We start from the raw sequence: 23,847 nt of genomic DNA on the forward strand, positions 1-23,847 counted from the left end.
GTACCAAAGGCTAAAATGGGCAAGCAAGAAGTGAATTAAGCTACTAGAAGCAACCAGAAGCAACCAACAGCAGCATCCATGCTTTCGCATTACTCTAATGTAGATTCTGTAGTGCTCTTTAATTTTTTTTGTTGTGAAATACACATACTTATGGACCTTTCGTATCGTTGTAAAGTTTGCAAATTTTTTTCTTCGTGCTTCCTCTCTTCTACTTCATTCTGCTTTGTGGACTGTCCGTTGCGTACTTTCTTCTTTTATTTCCTTTTAGCACAAGTATGTCAACTGCTTTGCATATGCTCAGTTTACGTTTCCAACTTCAGTAATATCTGCCTATTATATGTAAAATTTATGCTTTCTATATGTGGGCACTGACTGTGTAAGAATACTACCTTATTTAATTTTTTGTGCAATGTGCTGTTTAACTTGGAAGGAGTTAATTTTGTAGTTTTCTGTGTTAGCTCTAGGCTCAGAGCGTGGAGGGACTGGGACCTCCATTCCAAACTCTCCTCACACCTCAACAATAAAGAAAATAGAATGACTGTAATTCAGTGTTTTGCACATGGTTCTGTCATATAGACTGTGCTTTGATTCCTGCAGCAGACGTGTGTCAATCATCAACTGGATATCATCTATGTAGTGGCATAACAATGCCCTCGTGTAATCAGCCACACTCACACTGCTAGTGTTTAACGTGGCAACCTAAGTATAATTTTATAGAAGCAAAAAAGAAATTTCATTTTAGCAAAATTGAAGTACATGTACTAGAAAAGTTTTGATGTGTTGTGGTGTGTCTACGTGGTCTCCTCTCCTTACATTCGTATTTTGCTACATGGCATTCTTCAGCATAATTGATAGCTGTTATTTTTAGATTTTGATGGCAGCTTTCAACACATGCATCTGAAGCACCAAGCATGGGTGCACCTACTTGTCATTCCAATACAGAAAACTTCTTTAATTTGAATTTCCTTACTAGTTTAACTGATGTGTTTGACCTGTCAAGATGAAATGTATAGAAAGAGGCTCTCGTTCAAGCTTCGCATGATTTGTACAAATTTTTTGTTTTTCTAGCTCCAGTTATGAACAGCCAACTGCACAGGACTATTTTGGGCATTTGCATTGCCACTCCGAAACCTTAAACTATGGTTTCTCTGATAGCCTGAGTCACTTTGAGGTGTTGAACCCCACAAAACAAACCGAATCATACTTTTGAAAATAGGCTTAAAGCCACCAATGCAATGAACTTCAACATTTGACTCTAGGCTGTTTCATAGATAACCACAAGAGCAGGATGAAGAGGTTGTTATGGATCTTAGCACCAACAGTAACAGTGTACTTGTGAAGCAAGCTTAGTCGATTAATGATTGCCATAACTTGATTGGGAAGTGTCCCTCGGCCCCTTTATCCCAAACCCTTGCTTCGAAACTGTAGTTTGTCTCGAATAACTCTGTCGACCACTGTAGTGATGCCTCCTGTGAAAATGCAGGAGGTGAACAGCGCCCTGCTCAAGGTGTACGCGCTCTGCGGAGAGGACTCCAAGCTGCTGGGGTTCTTGCAGAGCAACGGCAGCATCTGCTGTGATCTGGCGGACTGTGCGCAGTTCCTCAAGCGCCACGGGCGCCCGCATGCTGCCGCCCTCCTCTACCACGCGCACCGGGAGCACGAGAGCTGCCTGCGCCTCTGGGCAAGGTCAGTCACCAACGTCGTTGGCCCCCCTCGCAGCTGATTTCTGCAGGGTTTCTCTGTTTTATTTTCCTGTCAGTTTTGTTCCTTTGTCCACTGTAGATGATTGGGGTTGTATCAATTTCTACTTCGCTTCATGGGGCGAGTTCCCTTGAGCTATGTTTGTCCAGTGCAGTTTGTTTGGTGAATTATGGTCTCCAGACTGTGCTCGACTATTCTCACGTGTCGTTTCCTGTGGGCATCGCAGATGTGCTTGTCGCTCTGACTGCTGCTGAGTCACCATCTCGTTGTGGGCACTAGATCTCAGATTAAGCAATATGCAGCAGAATTTCGCTTTCCTCACTGTCTGTTGCCGCAACAATGTGAAAAAAAATCACCCCGAGCCATCTAAAGATGGCAAACAGGAAAGTGAAGTCTCAGTGTTTGTGAGATGTGAAACAAGGATTCTGCTTCATATTATGCACAAGATGGTAACATTTTGTTTGCAATTCATGTATAGAAATTAAGTACAGTTGTGCCTTGTTAATAGAGTAGCAGGGTGAGGGCCAGGAATTTGTCTTTTTAGTCAACTTGTACTTATGTTTATGTTTATGTTTATGTTTATGTTAGTACTTGTGAACACCAGAATTTGTTGCAGCTGTTCTACTTTTTCTTTATTAGTTTTGAGACCATTATTGTTGCACTGCAGCATTCTTTCCGGGGAGCTCGAGGACAAGACATTCCCAGGCCTTCAATATTATGTTGACTACCTCTCTAGGTAGGCAAAGCCTGGCAGGCTGCTTTCCATTTATCATTGAAAGGTTACTTCCTTACTGTGTGCTCTGATTCCAAATATGATGTACTTTCCTAGTGTACAGATCAGCTGGTATTCACTTACAAGGTCCTTTTGCACGCCCAGTTCAAGTGTACTGGCAGTTGAAGCTAACTAGATTCTGCCGTACCAGTGTGCATCAGACATTTTTGCTATAAGGAGTTGTCCCCTAAGAGTGAGACTGGTGAGGCTTCAAGCTCACCTTCACAGTGATCAATGGAGGAGCACTAATGAAAGTGATAAATGAATACTAGTCATGCTGCCTCTGTATTGCTTACTAATTTTGGACACAGTGCGTCTCCAATGTCATGCTTGGCGTGTCACTATGCAAAAAACTGGCACACTTGTGGTCACCAGTTTCATTGGTGCCGATTTTATAGCTTATCACCTGTTGAACTCTCACAAAACAAGAATTTACTGCTTCGACATCATGTGGGTACTGTAGGTTGCAGTGTCTTGTAGTTCATTGTTTGTTTTATGCCGTAGCATGTGTTTGTCATACCACTCACTAATGTTCAGCAGTGCAAGAGTGACACATGGCATATCAATGCATTTCTTCGTGCACAGTACTCACGTAGCTGCCATTTTGTGTCATGTCACGTGTGGCATCTGCACAGGTGCAGAGTTTTATTCACTTCATTTTATGCAACCTCGGTGTCTGCATTTAGAATCGGCCAGTGATATGCTCACACACCATTGATTCTTTGTTCAAGTGGCTGTTCTGGATGAACAGTTTTTCAGCTGAATACCAAGCAGAGTGCGTGTCTTTGCTGGTAAAAAGATATGTGCATGCCAAGAATTATGCACATGAAATGTCCCCTTGTCTGTTTTTATCCTGGCCAGTTCGATTTTTAATTTGCATATTAATTAACCTGGCCCAAATGCTCTGTAGACAATGTGTGCTTTCTGTGTTCTTGCACTTAAACTGCTGCTGTAAAAAGCTTGTTTCCTTCTTGGTATGTATATCTGCACTAACATCATACACTGCTGCATACTTTGCAGTTCCAGCGCACATTAAAGCCACTCAAAAAGTCAGAATTAAGTTAAAACCCTCTACTATTGCTGTGACACTGTCTCCCGGCCTCCTTTCACCCTCTCTTTCATGCTTCCCTCACTGGGCCGTTCATTTGCCTACTATTAAGATTACAACATTTACAGTGCCTTTCTCGCCTTGTAACCACTTGTTGGTGTTATTTAGGGCCCACCTAGGTGGGCTGGCTTAGAGGTTGCCTGGTTGATGAGCCCTGGGGTTGCAAAGAGCTTGCCCTACGTTTTCAATTTTCCAGGTTAAGCAACCACAAGCTGCTATGGACATTTGCAGAATTGGCTCTTGAAAGGGACCAAGAAGTGGGAGTCAAGGTACGCATTGTGAAATTCACAAAGATGTGTGATATTTTTTTCAAAACACTTGCTTTGCTGAGGCGTAATGCAAGGCGTTGTGTTGACATTACTGGAACGCAGTATTATCTGAAAAAAATACGGCAAACAAATTTTCACAGTTCCCACTTTGATGAGGTAATATACAAGGTATGTAATCATCTGGAGTGCAAAATTATAAAAAAAGGAAAAGAGAAACACTTCAGAGTCAGTGCTCCTCGCTTACAAAAGTGGTGGAGTTAGGTGTTTAACATTACAGAGCTTGAGTTACGTGGTGCATTTTTCTATTCCTGGGACCATAAATTTAAATGGAATAACTGACTGTATGCTGTACACAAAGAGTGGACAACCCAGTGTAACTGTGACCAAATGCACAAGTTTCGATTTTAGAGGTGATATTTCATCACACCCAAAATATTTGGTCGTATGGAAAATGTTCAATGAAACTGCACTGTAAGCGTGGAAATTGATTCTCAGAAGCTGATAACATGTGCCACTCGATCTCTGCCGCCGCCAGATGGCGTCTGGGTACCAAGCACAATTACCGATGAGAGTTAAAAAAGAAGTCAAGAGCAGAACTCATGGCTCCAAGCTGGGATTGTAGCTTAAGCTGGTTTTCTTGTTCTGCGGTGTACTGAGCTGAGGGGGGAAAAAAAAAAGAGGAAAGCAATGCTCCTGTTGTTTATTTCTCAGTGTCTGATCAGCACTTTTCTGTACGTTATCTTGGGGACTTTCATTAAACCTTATACATAAAACCAAGCCAATAATAGATAAAGCAGCACCATTAGTCAGCTACTCTTTAATGGGCATGCACTGAAATGTGATGCAATTGTGGCAGTTTGTAGTTTAACCAGCAGTTTTACTGGAATCCAAAGCAGACATTAATGGTCCGTTTTATCTGTAGATATTCACAGATAGGCCACCTGACGAAGCGGAGTCGAACGAACTCAAACCGGAGAGTGTGCTGGAGTACCTGCATCGGTTCAGTGATGCAGTTGTTTTCTACCTGGAGCACCTGGTCTTCCAGAAGAAGCTTGAGGTGAGTGGCAAATGCCGTGGCATTGATTGGCTTTGGCATTCCAATCATATTGGACATGCGACAAAGACTGTAGGGTTGAAATGCATCAGCCCATTATGTAGCAGGGTATAGTCCCTCTGGAAATTTTGTAGATTTCCTTGCCTTGGAATGTTATACCGTTATGGAAATACTAATGTTGTTATAACTTCAAGGTTATATTAGAATATTGGCCAGCACAGCACGAGTATAACACTCCATGCACATGCCAATGGCTGCACTACCTGTCAGCAAATCTGTGAAGCAGGCTACATCTGTCGCATCTTCTGGCCTCTTCCTCTGCACTCTCATTCACAGTGCGCTCGTATTGACAACATGCGTCGTTTGGGCTGTTGATTATTCTCAAAATTACATTCACTTGGGCCTTCAATGATGTGGAGAATCACATTTATGCTTGGTTGGCAGCTCAGAAACATTTAATTCAACATCAAGGCAGAACTGAAAGTGACACCGTAGCTGAGGCCAGATATGCTGGAACTACTTGGTGTAATAACATTGTGAGCAACGTTCCTACCACGTAGCCTCGGCTGCATAGCCTAGTAGCCTGTCTTCGAGTATAAATACATAACTTTTTATGCTGAAGCAGTTCATCTGGTTATGTGTGTATCGCTGGAAACTATGTTCTTTTTTTTTTTTTTTTGCAAATTGTGCGGGTGAAAAAGGAATGACAGAGTGCACAAAGTACAGGGCCGCTGCAAAGAAGTGAGAACATGCAGTTAATGATTTTTATGGAGCACATCATTATCCCTTCCTCCTTCTATGGCTGTGATGAAGTGTTTGTGGAGAGGTAGCATATGATGGTAAAATACATATTGGCTTGCACACAGGCAGACTATCTAGAACTGCGTTTGAGTGCATTCCAGGTGACAGTTAACACTGCAATAAACACTAGGCACCAAGGGCATGCTAATAGTAACGCTGTCACACTGTGCCACTGTGCAAAAATTTACATTTTTGGATGTTTCTTGCTCCGTGCTCGCGCAACGTCAACGCCATGACCTCTGCAGTGCACGCTGGCTTATGTGCAAATTTTTTGCAGCAGTGATATTCCTGTGAGGGAATCCTGCTATTTTTCCGGGAATGTTTGGTCCAAAATTTGGCTTGAAGGGAAAATAGAATCATCACAAGATTTCACAGAGTTTAGAAAAACCAGATGGGAAATGAGGGGAGTTATGTCAACTAAATATGAATATCACAGCCATGGCAAGGCGCAGGTCCGGCTACAAATGTGTGAGATGGGTGAAACTGGCTCAGTTAATGCAGCTGTGGGAAGCCTTTTCCTTGGGGCCTCCTTCAAGCCTTTTCAAATATGGCAGTTGGCACCCCTGCATGATGGTGTTACACACTTTTTTGTAGGGAAGCCTTGAGACAAATTTTGTGTGAAGTCCAGCGCAGAGACCAGCACTGAACCCCACCTTGCCGTTACCTGGCTGATGGCATGTTTGCTTTATTGCTGCCTTGTTTATACAACATCAATGACTCTGTATACAGTTAAGTCATGTGAAAAAGCTTTATTAGAGCACAAAAAAGCCCACAAATGCATTCCATTTCTTGCCTTCTCTAATGCTCTGTATTGAATCTTGACGGTCATCTTTGCATTGGGCGTAAGTATCTGTCTTCGATGGTGCAGTTTTCTCTGTACCACTGCATCAGCAGTGTGTAATGCACTGTGCCAGTCACTTCAATCATATGCTGGTGGCTCGAAGCTTTCATTGGACGTGTCTATACTACATTCCTACCCCTGCTTTTATCTTTTACCAATTCCCATAGCTAGTATGCCATCCTACCATGACTTATTGACGAATTTGAAGTAGTCGCACAGTCATGCTGAGTTCACATTAGCCTGAGTTGGAAAAGCACATGTGAAATGCTGGTTCATGATGGTTATTTACGTGCTTTTTTAATTTGCATCCACTAGAAAGGGTTTGCTGACCGAACAAAGCTTAATACTATATCCTTGACTGTTAATTTCTTTTAACACATAACTGTAGGTGGTGAGTGTGCCAAAATTTTCTCATGGGTCTCCCCTGCTTGGAATACTGCTTGGTGAAACATGGGAAGAGAAAATACAAATGATCGACAGGGGGTACTTTGCAAACATCTGCACTTTGGCTTTCATCAGTTGCAGTAACAGCAATTATTAACGAGAAAATGTATCGTACAATAATGCAGGGATATTGCAAACACAGGGAAAAAGTACTCAAAATACTGTATAGAATTTTTGGGTCTGTGTAAGGGAAGGTAATGTTGTTATGGCATGGAACATCACTGCCTTGCTGTAAAGGGAATCTATTCTGGCATTGCCTTTTCAGAAGGAGAAATACCACACCCTGCTAGCAGTGATGTACCTGGATGCAGTCTTGCGCTACCTCAAGGAGAATGGACCCAGTGCTGACTCTGAAAAACTCAAGACAGTGCGGTGAGCAGTTTCACTAGATATTTTCCGCTATGCACGCTGTCAGCCACATTTCAGTGTTGCCACAAAGGAAAGGTAGAAGTAGCATTAAACCAGTTATGTAACCGTACAAAGATTGTCTGAGTAGCAGTAGGGAGAGCAATGCAGAGAAAATGAAGGACAGCGGTATGATATTGAATTGAGTTACAGGTTTTAATGTGACATCCTATCTTTTTTACAGCCCCCCGTTCTCTTGATCAGCAGTTTGCTGGACATAATTGAAATTGGTCACAAGGTTTTCATAATAGCAGCTGCTATTAATACACAAGAAGCAGAGAGTAGCACAGTGACCTTTCTGGTTGCCAGCAGTGCAGTTAGAAAATCCATCTGCTCAAAGTGATGAAGTTGGGTACAGCCAGAGTCAGATATACCAAAGGATTGTCTAGTTATTGAAGAGCTAGAACATCCCCTTGAAAATCCCGTGCTGAAGCAGAGCACTGTTGTTTGCGTTTATTGAACTCACGTTCAGAGGAGCATTCGATATCTTGAATGGCATACCATGCCTTTGCAGGTGGCGCTTCTTCTAACGACACTTTTTGATACCCTTTTGTGCACTGCGGTATGTTGGCTGTACTTCTTGTGAATCAGCTTGCAGTGCTAATGCTGCAAAACTGCTGAATAAGTGCGCGTTTGGTATGCTTGAGGATGGCCCTGCTCGATCTAGTTTGTCGGTTTTCCATGTTTCCATGCCACATCCCTACAGTGTGGTGGAGCCGACCGAACTAAAGCCTAGCAGCGGTCCTTGCCTTTATGCTTCGCTGCTGAAGACATAGAGGAAGCCAACTGTACCTTCTGCCTTATTAATGAGCAAGCATTCTATGTATAGCGTACTTGTAACAGGATTACACACCTTATGATAACCAGTAGCTGGTTCCAAAGCACCATGTGCTTCAGTTACAATGCGAAAAAGGTTAGGCACTGCCAGCACGGATACACCAATTTATCAAACTTTTCTTAAAAATCTTTTGTTCCAGCATGGCATCACATGTATATATTTATATATTGTTTATTCACATTTGCTGTACCTAAAAACGCATGTGCTGTTCCATTTACTTATTTATTTATTTTGCGAGTGCTCTATACTGTCATGCTAAGCACCACACACTGTTGTAATATTGCCTGTAGTGGTATGTTTCATTGTTTCGATAACTCGTGTTTGTTTATTGCAAAGCAATCAGCATTGTTATGTCAAATTAATCTTCTTTACTCTTCGTGTGCATTTGGTTTTTGTTCTGTGTACTGTTTTTGATTGATTCATATTCATGCGATCAGATTTTTGTATTTTCAAATTGTTCATGTTTTGAATATAGCCTGTCTTGAATGTTGTTAGAATATGTTCCTTAAGCTTTTGTTATAATATATTCCTCAAGCTTTCAGCTGAATGCCATCTGGAGCAAAAGCCTTTGTCAGGCATCCTAGCCTTTAGCTTTCACTCTGGCTTTCTGTAATGGAAAGGAGCAAATAAGCAAACAAACAAAATGGACAGGCGACATTTCACTGAAAGAAATGCATCACTAGCATGGCTGCAATGTATTCTGGTCTTCAGGTTGCAGATCACCTGCTGCTTTTTATTTATCGAATCATCAATTTATGAAACCATTTTTCGATCAGCTGCAAGTTTCCCGAATGTGATTTATCAGAGTTTGATTGGAATTCCTTTTTTCTTTGCTCTTAGAGACAAGCTTCAACACTTACTGCAGACATCGAATTTCTACCGGGTGCAGCTGCTGCTGGGGAGGGCGCTCGAGAACAACCTGCACCAGGAGTGTGCCATCCTGTATGGCAAGGTGAGTGGCCACGGGCATATGCTGCTGCCAGGGGCCGAGATTTAGGCTTAGTTGATATATGGCACCTGCGCGGCACTACGGTGTAGAGTGTGTGGTGATGCAGCACACTTATTAGATGGCACGCTCGTTGCACATTCTGAAGGTATAGAAAGAAGTATGCAAGACAGCTCAAGTGATGAACAGTGGAAGCACTGTCTAGCAGTGTCCCACTCACAGGTTCAGACTCAAGTCCTGAAAATGCACTGCAGAAGTCCTTGGTGCTGGTCTGAGGATCATCTCAGGATGTCCTGAGGCCGTACAATAGGACTTGTTAAGAACTTTTTGAGGATCATTGAAGGACATCCCGAGGACCACGGAACGTCCCCAAAGAGACGTCCTGAGGACATCCTCAGGATGCCTTGGTGTTGTCTGGGTCCTTCTGACTGCTGAAATACCAAGCACAGGTTGTGGAGGGATGCTTGTGCACTACACCTTAGTCTCATCATACTGGTAGCTACGCAGTTAGCCCATACTCTTTCAGCATAATTATCTGCAAACTGATTTTTGCACTTGTGTAGCACCTGTGTATCACATTATAACAGTGTAGCAGACGCTCAAGTAAAGCAAACAGTAGTAGGAGAAGGCATAAAAAGGAAGTGTGCGGCTTCTGTCTCACTTTTCACATATGACATAGACTGTTGGTTGTGTTAAGTCTTCCACCTTGTAGGCGGTGGAGGGGGGTTAATCTCCACTACTGCTGGGTGTCCAGCAATCCGCCTTTTGCGCGAGTTTTCTGCGCATGCGCGAAGCCCCAGCGGCGACTGATGAAAACACATTGAGAGGCGTCGACGGCGCTTCTCGTCGCCGCACTCATAGCCAACGCACGGGGGCTGGAGGCGCGGTCACGTTCACAGCCTCGGTAAAACGATGCCAACCACCTGTGCCGCTTACGGCTGCCACTATCGAGGCGTGCCGGGATGCAAGACGCGTTTTGTTAGGTTTCCTTCGGCGAGCCGCGACCTGCAACGGCGTGAAGCTTGGATTAGGGCAACCAAGCGTCAAGACGTGAATGTGGGCGACCTTGGCAGCCGACTGCGTGCTCTCGACTGTGCGAAAAACACTTCGTTACAGGTATGTATGCATCTAAAGGAAATGTGCATGATGAAAAGTATCTACCGGAGTTTGCACCAAGCCTGTAACCCACCAGTGATAGCCGCAATGAGCACTTGTTCGGCGCGTCTGATGGCGATGTATTTTGTCGTTTGTTTTATTTATGTGCGAAGGGGCCGGGTAGCGCAGATATCACAGGTGGCTGTGTGCGCTAGACCGTAATATTTAGCATGTTTTATCGCGACTGCCGCCTGACTAAAAATAAGAAAAAAAGGGTGTTTGTTGTGATGCACCGCCGTTAGCGAGCTGAGTGGTTGAGCTGGTCATGAGGCTCGCGAACGGCAGTGCATTAAAACGCCGTATTTTTTTTTCTTGTTAGTGAGGTGGCAGTCACGATAAAACATGCTAAATATTACGGCCTAGCGCACACAGCCGCCTGTGATATCTAAGCTACCTAGCCCTTTCGCACATAGATAAGAAGGGACAAAATACATCGCCTTCAGGCCCCGGTGCAACTGAAGCAATCACGCACCGAAGAAATCCTCATTGCAGCTATCACTGGTGCGCTACAGCCTGGGTGAAAACTCCAGTAGGTACTTTTCATCATGCCTATTTCGCTTAGATGCATACATACCTGTAGTATCTGTGTTTTTGCCGCTCGGAGCATATGACGCACTTGACACTTGCACGACGCACAGTATTTTTTTTTAATTAAAGGCTCGCCTTCGTGCACGCCAAAGCATCCGGACTTTGTTCCTTTAATGTACGCAATCAGATGCACTTCGTTAGGGAGCTTGATAATCGTCGTCTTCGTCCAACCGTTTGCAACGGCAAGGAAACCGCCCGGCACAATAAATGAGTCTCCTGGAGGGTTCATGCTCGTTCACTTGCAGAGTGGATCGCTCTGGACATAGAACAGGGTTGGTTCCTGACCGAGATGCGCATCAGATATGTAGGAGATTCACATGTGTCACCAAGTTGTTGATTCCGCAGAAATCGCGGCGGAGGCAGAAATGAACGTTGGAGATCCTTTCACAACAGAATGACCATTCTCTGCGCACCGAGAACCTTTTCACCACTGCGACCACATCCGTTCTGACTCCTGAGGCCAGAAACCGGCTACAGCTCTGAATCCATTGCCAGAAAAATGCAGCGCGTTTCCTGCAGGTGTGCATTCCGGCCGGGACAATGCCCTTTTCACGGGGTGTGTATATGTGACTCTCTGCCGATCTTCGTGGATGAAATCCTATAGCTGCACGGTTGTAGATGACGCGAGGAGGAAGCGACGCCCATTGCACCATGCCGGCGCCGCGGTGACCGCATTGTGCTCGGTAACTCAAAACACCCCGCGCATATGCGCCGCTCAAAGTCACAGGAGACGATTCCACCTAGCTCTGCAGCATCAACAAACCCCTGGCTGCTTTGCCCTTTGAGATCCCTCTCTCTCTCTCTGCCCCCACGCTCTCCTGTCTGCCGAAAACCTGCACGCTGAGAGCGTCTCATTCTGTCACGTCGAACACGGCCCGCGCTACACGCTCTTACAATACGTATATGCGTACGTGCGTTATGAGTGGATTGTGAAAACGCTCTACCTTCCCCCATACTGCGTGAACATGATATGCTGCAATCACTGTCACTACTTTCCGCTCCGAAGCCAAAAAAGGGGGGAAGCTTTCGCTTTCTACCAGCGTTGGCGTGACCATTTCGTATGGTGTGCTCTCGCGTCGTCTGCTACACTGCCGCTCAATGTGTTTCCCGCCCGCTCCCGCATGATGGCGCCACATCCTCGCGCAAAAGGCGGATTTCGAATGGGTACAAACTTTCCCGTGGCCCAGTGTTCAGCTAATCTGGGGTGGAATTTTTGGAAAATGGGTGTTTGGCCTCACCTCATGTAGACTTGATGAGAGGCAGCTGGGTGCCATAATAGTTCATTGCCATAATTATAAATTGCTCAATTGCACCTAACGTCAGGCAAGGCTTGGCCATTCATGGCATCTTATCATACATAGAATGGTTCCACTATGTTGTGTTTGGCACATCATAGACTTGGTCGCTTTTGTACCATAAAACTCAGTGTTACTAACTACCCAACGACGGTTCGACTATGACATGCTGGCATCATTGCCTTAGATATGTATTGCTCCAGCACCTTAGGTAAGCCTGATCCAGAACCCACTGTGATCACCCGTTGAACGGGGTTTGGGCCTTACCACTATCATCATAATCATCATTTGATGTAGTCTAGCTTACGCCCTCACACTTGAGACATCAACTGGCACAGTGCTAGCTTCTGTCTGAATGGCCTGATACTGCCACTGTTCATGGCTTGACGTACTAAGTATATAGCACTGGTCTCCTGGCCACTATCATAGCTGCAGTGTAGTATGCTTCTTTGACCTATGCACATTTGGCGATATGAATTCGACGCATATTTCAGCCATTAAATTTGTAAAGTACTTTTGCAACCGACTCGACACTGAATGTAATGTCCTGTGGTATTTCAAAAACCATTCATTAGTCATTAGTTCTTATAAATATAAAAGATGGCACATAGGTAAACCCTGGTATTTCGAGTTTGCGTCATTATTGAAAATGTCGCTATCTCCCCGACCTCAAGTCATCTGATTGGTGGAAATGCCAGAGCTGGAAGTGGAACCACTTCCGGTTATTGCGTTTTCACCAATCAGATGACTCGAGGTCAGGGAGATAGCAACACTTTCAATAACGACGCAAACTCGAAATACGGAGCCTGAAATGCTTGAGTAGTAGTTTTAGGCATTTTTTTATTTGACACTCTCTCTTTCTTTATTTGTGGCATACTAGCTTTTAATGTAGGAATAATCAAGGTTATAAGTGAGTGTGTGTAATTTTGCTTCACAAATGGCAGTTGCGAATATGTGCTAGCTGTAACAGTAGTGCAGGTTGAAGGCATAAAATCAAGTGCAAGCCTTGTTGTGGATGCCATTTCACCATTGTCAGATTCATGCTTTGCAACAGTCTTTCTCCAATGGTTCTTGTAGAACTGCCCGTGATTAGATGCTGTGTTTGTGCATCAGCTTTTGTTGTTAAAGTGAGAATCTAGGATTTAGAGCAAGCTCAAGTCCTATTCTGTGTGGTTAACTAAGTAACTAAGTCTGGCACAACTTTGGCAATGTACGCGTGTGCAGAGATCTTCACTAGATGAAGAAAGAAGAAGACTTGCTGACAGTAATTTCTCTCCCTTTTTGTTTGTATGTGTTCCTACACCTGTGGAGCTTATGTAGAGGTTCGCCCATGCTAGCATCTGCTTTCCAAGGGGATACTGTTATTTACCTTTGTACTCTTCTTTTTCATGGGATGGACAGCTGGAGGATCATGACAAAGCACTGCGCATCCTGGTCCACCAGCTCAAGGACTACCAGGCAGCTGAGGACTACTGCCAGAGGCTGTCCCAGGGACGGGATCGGCGCTTTCGGCACCGCCTATACCACACCCTCCTTGCCGTCTACCTGGATAGCAGTCTGCCGTATGTCCTGCCTTTGTGTGCTTTATAATGCCGTTGCCATGGCATCCTGTGCAGTTCCTTGAGCCCAGATTCCAGCACTAATGCAGAGTCTAGGGTCTGTGTTTTGTCTACCTTATTGATCATCAGTAGTTCTGCTATGCTGGAAGCTGATGCACTGCTAATTTACACTGTTATAATTGTCATGAGTCGCGACAGAATGATGCCTTATCCTAGTGACCTCTGATTATCCCTGCCCCCACACCAGCCACACCCACTCTAGCCCCTCCAATATAATAGCCATTCCACTTGACTTGCTCCCCTTGCCACCCCAACAACGCCAGCTAGCAATAAAACGCTAATGAATCAAGATCGTCCGACTCAGCAGCAAGGCTACGGGCGAATGCTCGTCCACACTAGGGCATGGGATAAACTCCAAGGCCGGACAAGACGAGCAGGCGAGAAAAGTCCCGCGAGGCGGCAACTGCGGAGTCTCACAAGGATGTGTCCACTTGCGTCGCGTTCACGATGCTCAAGCCCCCGACTTTCCCTGCGTGCGTGCACAGTGACAAAACCACTGGTAGCGCTCGTGCTGCCACGATACTATTGCCATCTAGTGATAACTAGAGTAACTACCGCGGGGGAAAGCAGACTTTAAAGGGAACGATAGCAGATCATTCCCCTCACCGGGCAGTTCTTGTTGTTTTGGTGGCGTTCGTAGCTGCTCTCGTGCATGTGTGCCCTGCTCTGTTGTTGGCAGTTCGTCTAGTAAAATTTCATTTGTGTGTTCAGTGTCATCCTGTGTACGTCTTTCCCTTGTGAACACATCTTTCCACTAGTTTTTTTTCACTTGCCATACACTAATTGGCCAAACAAGCTATACTTCTTCAATTCCACTACTCAGTTTACCAGGATAGCTCTCCCTGTGAGCGCTTCAACCGCACCTGTGCTGAGTTGGCAGGTGCTTTAAGTTCAAGCTCGTTTCATTCCCTTTTGTCGTCTGCTTTGGTGCATTGACGAGTGAAGAATGGTGGTTAGTAGTGACACAGCCTTAGGATCAAGTTTTCTGTCCATTAGTGACAGAGAGGTACATGTTCCCAATGAGCGAAACGAGGTCTCTTACACGGAACATGGCTGACATCACAGAGGGTCTGCATAGCAGTCTAGCGAGTGAGAACTTCACTATGAAGATAACAGCAAGCAGTAGGCAAGCGGTCATCTCCTCGGTGTACTGAATGTGTCAGATCCAGAACTCCCCTGGACAGCTGCATCATAATTCAGTCATAATTCTCTTCTCTGATTCTGCTTCTGTAATTCAAAGTTATCTCTTAAATAGTCTTAAAAAATGTTTTGCCTTCTTCTTAAGGCAGTCTTTTGTGTGTGGCATTGTCGTGCAGGAAGAATGACCAGGAAGCCTTACTGCCAGCTGCCATCCAGCTGCTGAACAGTGAAGTAGCTGAGTTTGATGCCGTGAAGGTGAGAATTTTTTTTGTGTGTGTGTGTGCGTGCTATTTATAAGCTGGTACCAAGTTAGAAATGCTCTCGAATCATGAAAAAGGGTCAGATAACTAACATAGGTGGACCTCTGTTATCATTATTTGAACTTTGGTCATGCAAAGAAAAGTAGTATACTACATTCTGCATCAACCCTTGTGTAGAGCTCTCGTGTACTGTGAACCAAGCAATAAAAAATAAAGCAGACCATTGTTTCTGAACCAAGTTCTCTGCTCTACCCTGCTCGCAGATCTCTTTGCCATTCTTACGCTTCAGCATTGCCTTTAAAAGCTAGAAACTGTAATGTGGTGTCCATTTTTGTGCCAGGGAAGTGCATTGCTCAAGCACTCTGTAGAAGGGTGATGCAGATTGCTATTTGTACAGTGTACTCTTGTTAATCTAACTCTCTTAACTTAACTGCCTTAACTCTTAACTGTCATTTCTGGTCCCCAAGCCAGCCAGCTCGTCATACATTTTGTGGTACTCTGTGTTCGACTTGCTGTAATTAGGGTTCGTCCAACAAAAATGTTTGTTTAGCTGACATAAACAGTGGCATGGGTACTGAAAGACACTTCTGGCTCAAGTTCTGTTTCAAAAATACTGTCCATTAAAAGGCTAATTCGAGCTAACACTTTACTCCCCATTAAAATTGGATGTTTTGAAACCATTTCTATCACATTGGGCTTTGCATAATTCTAACGGATTGTTGACCCCACACAAGCTTTACTATTGAGCAGTGGCTGTACAACGCCTACTTTGGCTGTGTTCTCTGAAGTCGCTAGAATTATGTGGACTGATGATGCTTGAAATACTGCTCTATGGTATGACTTCTGCGTTCGCATTCTGTTCATTACTAGCTTATGATACTAATGGAAGCAAGATGCATATGGTAGATCTCAAAGTAACTCTACTGGCATTGCTTTAAACAGTCCCCTCTTTTTCATTACCTCAGTTGCAAACCTGCAAATTGGACCGAAGTTCTTAAAATTGAACTGTCTTGAGGTTCAGTTTCTTTTTCCATGGTTTTTGCAAATTAAGTAGTTTTGATGATACAGTTCCAGTTTATACAAATTTTGTGATGCTACCAGTTCGTTAAGTTCCATATATTATGTGCATTGTATAAATTGTGCAGAAACTTTGATTTACCAAAAACACTTTTGTGTTCTCGTGCGAAGCAGGCATCACAAGTGAGTGGTGGCACATAGCCATAAATAAATCTCGTCAGGTGCAAACAGATCTGTATAAATTCGATTCTCATGCTTCAGCACACGGATTTTGTTTCTTTTTGGATGGTACGAATTTCATATTACTAGTTCATGGTTATTTTTTGTGACCTATTGAAAGTCTCATTATCAACATTCTGCTGTGTGGCTGTCAGAATGTTAGGATTGCTTGGAACCACAGTAGTTGTGTAAATCCCAGGCAGTACAGTGGGTTGGCTGCCTTTAAACAGACTTTTTCATAATCAGTGAAGCTTGTTTTCTCATCAGTGATTCACATTTTGATGCTGAATGAATACTGTATTTCAAAGTTTTTTCCCATTTGATTTGTTAGCTGTGCTGAGCTGATACTTGGCTGCACAGTGAAATGATGGCATTGATTGTCTTCCAGATTTTCTGCGTCTTGGCACAGTGCAAGTTGTCTCAGCTTTAATTTTGAAATTAATGAGCAACCTCAGATTTTTATCACTCTACAACATCACATTCTGCCACCACTGAAGCATATTTTGAAGTAGGATGGACAGTTGGGCGAGTTGGTACAATTGCATAGTGGGTGGAACAGCGCGAAAAGACGAAACACAAGAAGAGACGCACAACAGAGTTGCGAGTCAGCGCTCGTCTGTTGTGCGTCTCTTCTTGTGTTTCGTCTTTTCGCGCTGTTCCACCCACTATGAAGCATATAACCAGAAAAACACCCAGACTATTTACATTTTTCTAAGGTGAAAATATTGTGATTGTTGTGCTGGCTTCCACCAAGATGGTGCACTCCAATGGGTGTTTTCCCAACAAGAAGTCCTGCATGAAGATCCTATTCTGAGCATGCAGTCTCATTAACTAATCTTGTAATCAGTTTGCAGTTAATGAGCTTCAGCTGCAAGATGATGAGGGATGCTCAAGTTCACTGCTTGGCGCTGTTTAGGTGCTGCAGCTGCTGCCGGCCGACTGGTCAGTGTCTCTGATGGACCAGTTTCTGACCAAGGCGGTGCGCACCTCGCTGCACCGGAGCAACATGGCACGGGTCGAGAGCGCCCTCTCTCGTGCAGAAAACCTGCAGCTGCGGTGGCGGGAAGCCCTACTACACCAGAACTCGATGACACTCACCGAGGACAGGTGTGTAGTTGACAATATTATTATGTAGGTGTACTAAGAGAATTTAAAATGCTTTGTCAGCCAATTGACCCGCCAAGTTGAGTGCTGTGAGCATCGGCATGAAAGAGCACTTTTTTACATCTCTGCCGTATTGATCAGAAACTTGTTTCCATGTGACTTAATTGGTGTCATAACATTTGTGAAAAAGGGATTTCAGGTGGGGCTAAGCAAAAAGTGATTTGAAAGATAGTTTTCTTGTCTTAATTCAAATGACTTATTACTGCTGATTACTAATTTATACTAAAACTTTTTATCTTACCCAATCTTTGGCATTTTTCCAAATGTGACACTAAAATGCACATATTACTCATGCGATGCTTGTGTGGCTTCAGCTTAGGAATGAATGAAAACACATGCGAAATGGAGGACAGGGCTGAAAATCAGGGTTGTTCTTGGTCTCTCATGTGTTTTCATTTAGTCCCAAGCCTACACCACACAAGCAATGTACCAACCAGCTCAGATCCAACCAGCCTTGTACTCGTACAACTTTTATTGAACTTCCGTTGGCATTGTAGGAGGAGACTTCAAGAGAGAATCTGCTGTTGGGCGCACCATTCATTATTCTTGTTCTGACAAGCACAAAGGAAAAAAGCAAAAACTCCTAGAAATTTCTTTCTGTTTTTATTCTCCTCACCGTGTGTTTTGCTTGAGCTTCGAATCTTATCAAACTATGCACCTGATGCAACCAGCGTCTCATCTAGGCTAATTCTCTCGGGTGATTTGCTACGCCTGTAGATTGACCTCTGTGGTCCTAGATATTTTTGGAAAGTTTTGTTTGGCACCTTGACTTTTGTTAGTGTCTGCCTGTGCAGCTGTTGCAAATGCCACAGCCGTTGTTGCAGTTTCGATGAGGATACGCTCTATAGGCCTTGCACACTGGGTTTTCCATACTCCATGGTAACACCTCTACATCTGTGCTGCAAAGCTTACCTGATGTTGCACATTTTTGATAAGGATGTGCATGTAGGCCATTGCTATGGGACCCATTCTTGCACAGAAGTGTACGCTATACGTGGCTGTGCACGTAGAAGCACTTTACGTGCACAGCCACGTATAGCATACACTTCTGTGCAAGAATGGGTCATGCACGGTATCCAGATGGGTTTGGAACAAGCTGAAGGTGAAGAAGACAGAATGCACATGTTTTTACAGTAAATTATCGTTTTTCTTCACGAGATCTTGCATCCTCTGGCAAGAAAGCGAGAAAATTCATCTGCTATGTGGAGTTCTGCTTGAAAGCACACACAGATGACTTCCACTGGCACAGTCTGCTTCTATAAATCACTATTATGTGCATGCAGAGTGGCAGGCATGCACATACATGGTACAAGGTGGCAGTTTATTTCCAACCAGTGGAATACAGGAGACGGCAGGGGAGGAGGGAGAGGCATGCGTGCACAGTGCAGTCATGCGTGACAGTTGCTTTAGTGGCAATGCATTCTGCAGCAGTCACACTTAGTGTTTCGCATTTATATGTACATATTTTTAGATTATATGGGTGCCAGTGCATGTTCTCGTGATGGAAGTGACACTCGCTGTGCTGCAAAGCAGAGGTGTCACAGGAATACCGATGCTTTCCTCTCAAGATTATGTAAACGGGATCGCTTCACTAGGCACCTTCCTTCACAAAAACATGGGGCACTTAGGCTCCGTCATTAAGGGTATGACGCGATAGCAGGGATGGCTCCTATCTTGCAGGTCTTCTTACGGGTCCCAATTTGTGTACGTGCACTTTGCTACTCGCTTGATCACTAACCCCTTAATTTGTGCCTTTGTTGTCTCTCACATGTCAGCTAGCATGCAGTCATAAGCTACCTAATTATGTTAAATACCGCTCAACGTAGATACCTATAAAGCCCCTTTTTAGCCAAGCCATACAGATGTGCTTGCATTGCCTTAAAGTACCATGTCTTAATCCTACTCAAGTTGTCAACACCTGTCATGTCGTGGTCTCGTGACGTCACAACCTGTCGGCCAGTCAGTGTCCAGCCAACTACCACTTTCCAAAGCCATGCCTGTGATTTTTCACTCAAAATTCTGAGAATGCTAGATGTTCTGCAGAAGGGGTCTTTAACGCTATCACGTCACAAAAAAATTGCAAAGTACAAATTCCTTTCTTTGAGGGCTCATGTTCATTTCTTGTAGCTTTCATGTTTGCAAACGCTAATAAATAAGCTGTGTACTATTATGAGCAAAAGGTAGAGACCTCTGCAAGTGCTTGCTGGGATCATGATGAACTACATCCGAGTATTGTCTGACAAAGCTCTGCTGGTGAAAGCCGGCACACTGCGCTGAAGTGCTTTGGCAGACTGCGGCAGCCTTCGGCAACAGGAGTAATTTATCTGATGATGCTGGCATGCAGTTCGGCATGATCCCAACAAGTGCTCGCAGGGGCCTCTTCTTTTTACTCTCAATGAAGTTCATTTTATGGTTAATTTTCTACTTCTTTTGTGTGTGATTATGTAATGTTATCTGATTAAAAAATGTAAAAATGTGCTTTCCTTCTTTCCAACTGCAGGACGTGTGCTGTATGCCACAAGACCTTCCAGGAGCCCTCTTTTGCATGGTGCCCCAATGGGTCCATCATGCACATTGATTGCATGAAGAATGTGGCTGGTGGTGCCCAAAGACATTCCAGGGACAGTTCACGGACCAGTCCCAGATGATGACTGCTAGTTCAAAGCTAGTCTGTGTAGCCTTTGAAACCATCGGGACACTGCGGATCTTTACAAGAGGCCTAGTCTAGAGTTCCCGCAAGACGATATTTAATGCATTGAGACAAATTCACATTAGTGTCCTCATATGCTGTAACGAACGAAAACGAGTGCACGTATCATGTTGTTACTGCACCCCTCGCCCACCCAAGTCCCAACTTGTACAGCGTTTATGTGATGTCCGCGAAATAAATGTATTTATTTTCTCGGCTAGGAGTGTTTATTTGCATCACATATGAAAATGTTTGGCTGGAAAACGAGGCAAATGGCACTTTTGGTGAAAGCTGTTCAAGTTTCCTTATGCCAATTTTGTGAAGAGCTGCTGTGTAGCTAATCATGCTAATGCAGATGTATTTTTTAAATGGGGGAACTGCAATGGCTGATTAGCACATGTGCAGTGTTGCTTTAGCTTTCGCACTGTGGTAGCTGTTATAGCTGAGGCTCTAAGGGAGCACTTCAGGTGAGGGTCAAAGGAAGTACTTTTGCAAGACAAACAGAACCACCTTTGCAGGCTCGAAACTCGAGGCTCGAGGTTCGAAACTGGGTTTGGGCCCACTGCGGAGGAGGGGCGCGCAGCGGGGTTTACGGAGCTTCTCCCAAACGCACACCCCTGGAAAAGCCGAGCGCCAGGCCAGGGGACGCTTGTACCCATTTTTACCGGTGGGTGTCCGGCGGTGGGTTTCGAACATTGGATTCAGGAAATCTAATCAGAGCATGATTTTAGCACCTAATTTTTTTCGCATTTTACTCACACTCCTATATGTAGGGCCACTGTAATGTGACCCAGAGGCTTAAAAAGGAGGTGTTATGTCTTGAAGATATTATTGGAGCAATATTTTACCAGTTGGATTACACAAGCAGGAGTTTTTTTTGCTTCAAGGTGGTGTTATTGCATTTCAGTGAGGGGCATTCGGACTGTCAAAAACAGGTGAAAAACTGAGTGGTGAAGAGCGTCAGAAGACAGTCCAAATGTAGATTTATTCGAACAGATTGGTTTGTTCAGAGCCAAAGGATGGGATGGGAGAACAAAGGATGTGCAAACGATGGGAAGTGAGGTGTGTCTGGCACCACCCCAAAAATTGCTGGCTGCTTTTATTGGATGGTGGTGGTAAAACTTAATATCCAACAGATGCAGGATAGGCATTGGCCTATCAGCCTACACGGTGGCCTGGAGTCCTTGGACCCGGGTGGCATGTTTGGCGAGTCTGATTACTCCTAGCTGAGTGTTGGAGTATGAGCTCAACAGTAGAGTCTTCAAGATTTTTCCATTTTTGTCTCTTGATTTATATTTTCAATCTCATATTATTATTATTATTATTATTATTATTATTATTATTATTATTATTATTATTATTATTATTATTATTATTATTATCATATGTACCAAATCAGTCTTATCCTGACATAGAAACCAAAGCTTTGCATGCGTTTTCTTTTTTAAATACTACTTAAGACAACAGTGTGCATGGATCACGGCATGGAGCTCGCCTACGCCAGCTAAATAGTTGAGAGCTCAATTTTTTCTCATGTATGTTTGGTTTGAGCAGTGTAACAATGGCTTGTGTAAGAGCTGCTGCAAATTAAAATCGACAAAGCAGCAGCGTGCATACCGCAGTTTCTGCATGCCTCAAATCACTTCGAGTCATCTGCTTCATAGAAACTTCTGTTTTGTTTGACAGTTCAAACTGAAACTGCCACTTTGAACTTTTTCCACTTTTTCGTGCACTCCATGTGTCTATTCATACTTAATAATGAGACAGAACACAACTGAATATTGAGTGTCTACTTCACTAACTCAATACCAGACTTCATTCACAATTAAGATACTGTCAAAGGTACTGCATCAAAGGTACTGCATCAAAGGTACTGCATCAAAGGTACTTGCCAAAAACTTGCCCCACCTCCTTACTCCGCGGCATCCCACGACAAATATTCTAGGGCCTTTCCTGTCAGAATGCTTGCAGGCATTTTTGATACCCCGTTGAAAGCATGCGAAAGGGCAAGTGAGCTAGACGCTGAGATAATGACCTGACATTTCGGTCGGAGCCATATGAAGTTTCAGTTGGGAGGCCATCTGATCAATAGTCGGCGCGCTTAGGCAAGTGCAGAAATTAGGCAATTTCTGCAATTTATCCTGTCGCTGATATTATGTATTCCACGCGCATTGTTCGAGCGCTTCAAGTAATTAAAAGAAGGATAGACAGCTAGGCGAGTTGGTATCGATTCATATTGGTATCGATTCCGGTATCGATTCCAACATGAACAAGTTAGCGCTCAAGCTCAAACGTTTTCTAGATGTTTGTTGTTTGGGGTGACCTCAGTTTTCTTTCCGAACGCAGTGTTACCACGTTGCGCGCAGTCGAATGCGACGATTGCGAAAAGCACGGATTGCTGTCGTCTGGGTTATTACAGGTAAATCAATGTCGCTTCTCAGTCGGCTCGTACGTGCTAGTAAAGCGCAATATGATGACCAGTACAACTGCAACTCGAACGCTCCGGTCACTTCGAACATCCCGCGTCTGCGACGATTGCGAAAAGTACGGATTGCTGTCATCTGGGTTATTACAGGTAAATCAATGTCGCTGCTCAGTCGGCTGGCCAGTACAACTGCAACTCGAACACTCCGGTCACTTCGAACATCCCGCGCCTGAGTGCGGTGATCTATGCGCACGCGCCAAAGCCAAAGCAGCCGAGCGGTGGCAGGACAGTAGTGCTAGTAGTGCGATCTACATCTGAAGCTTTGATAAATGGAAGTGAAGACAACTGCGATTTTTGTTTCGACTTTAGGAAAGCCGAAATACTAAGTCTTAAGAGCTTCTTCGTAAGACGACTTTTTGAGCGCGTTTTTCTCTGTAAGGTGGCGCCATCTTTCTTGCTAGAATGTAAGTTAGCGTGCAAGTTGCTCATGCAGTTGTGCCGTGACAGGACGCCGCGCCCGCCGCGCGCGATTGCAGCTGCGATTAGTTTATTGAAAGAGCAGCCCGGACGAGAATGCAGATATGCATTAGGTTTTAAATTGTGCACATACTCCTGCATCAGCAACCCGGGGGTGTAGCTCAGTGGTAGAGCGTTCGCTTCGCATGTGAAAGGCCCCGGGTTCGAACCCCGGCACCTCCATTCAAGGGTCATATTTTTAATTCAGCCCATATAACAAATAAAATTAGCACTGCATTTTGTCTCATTCGATCAGCAGTAAAGAGCAAATGGTTTTGTGCCAGTTTGCAGCTGCATTACCGTTTTTTAATTTAATATTTTGAGGTGTTATGGTAACCTATTTTTGTAATTATTTCTTTTGACAATGAATCCTTTGTGTTTGCTTGTGCATGGTTCAAATTTCAATTTTCTCGAAGCTGACGTGGAATGAGCGTCAAAAGCTGCTTATTACTAATACATTCACATTATTTTAATTGCATGGACACCTAGCTCCCAGAAACGAAAGATAAATATTTATAATTTGTTCCACGGAAACCTCAATTAAGCCAGTGATGTTAAAATAAATTTGGAAAACAGTAGCA

The 23,847-nt window shown here is 44.1% G+C and overlaps 1 protein-coding gene and 1 non-coding gene across 2 annotated transcripts in view; both read left to right on the forward strand.

Annotated features, from left to right (window-relative positions):
* Window positions 1-20,539, forward strand: part of LOC146181432 (transforming growth factor-beta receptor-associated protein 1 homolog) — a 35,678-nt gene extending 15,139 nt beyond the window's left edge. Inside the window, exons 13-22 of the mRNA XM_084576466.1 lie at window positions 1,484-1,686; window positions 2,369-2,437; window positions 3,778-3,850; window positions 4,773-4,907; window positions 7,256-7,362; window positions 9,074-9,185; window positions 13,619-13,779; window positions 15,153-15,231; window positions 17,389-17,579; window positions 20,137-20,539. Of these exons, the coding sequence (XP_084432592.1) occupies window positions 1,484-1,686; window positions 2,369-2,437; window positions 3,778-3,850; window positions 4,773-4,907; window positions 7,256-7,362; window positions 9,074-9,185; window positions 13,619-13,779; window positions 15,153-15,231; window positions 17,389-17,579; window positions 20,137-20,284 (1,278 nt within the window). The 3' untranslated portion in view covers window positions 20,285-20,539. The remainder of the gene's footprint in view (window positions 1-1,483; window positions 1,687-2,368; window positions 2,438-3,777; window positions 3,851-4,772; window positions 4,908-7,255; window positions 7,363-9,073; window positions 9,186-13,618; window positions 13,780-15,152; window positions 15,232-17,388; window positions 17,580-20,136) is intronic.
* Window positions 20,540-23,377: 2,838 nt separating this feature from the next.
* On the forward strand, window positions 23,378-23,449 carry TRNAA-CGC (transfer RNA alanine (anticodon CGC)). Its single transcript has one exon. It is a non-coding gene; the product is annotated as a tRNA-Ala (tRNA).
* The last annotated feature ends 398 nt before the right edge of the window (window positions 23,450-23,847 follow it).

The sequence above is a fragment of the Amblyomma maculatum genome, chromosome 8, assembly GCF_055883805.1.
Source record: "Amblyomma maculatum isolate TAMU_Amacu chromosome 8, ASM5588380v1, whole genome shotgun sequence".
Taxonomy (NCBI): Eukaryota; Metazoa; Arthropoda; class Arachnida; order Ixodida; family Ixodidae; genus Amblyomma; species Amblyomma maculatum.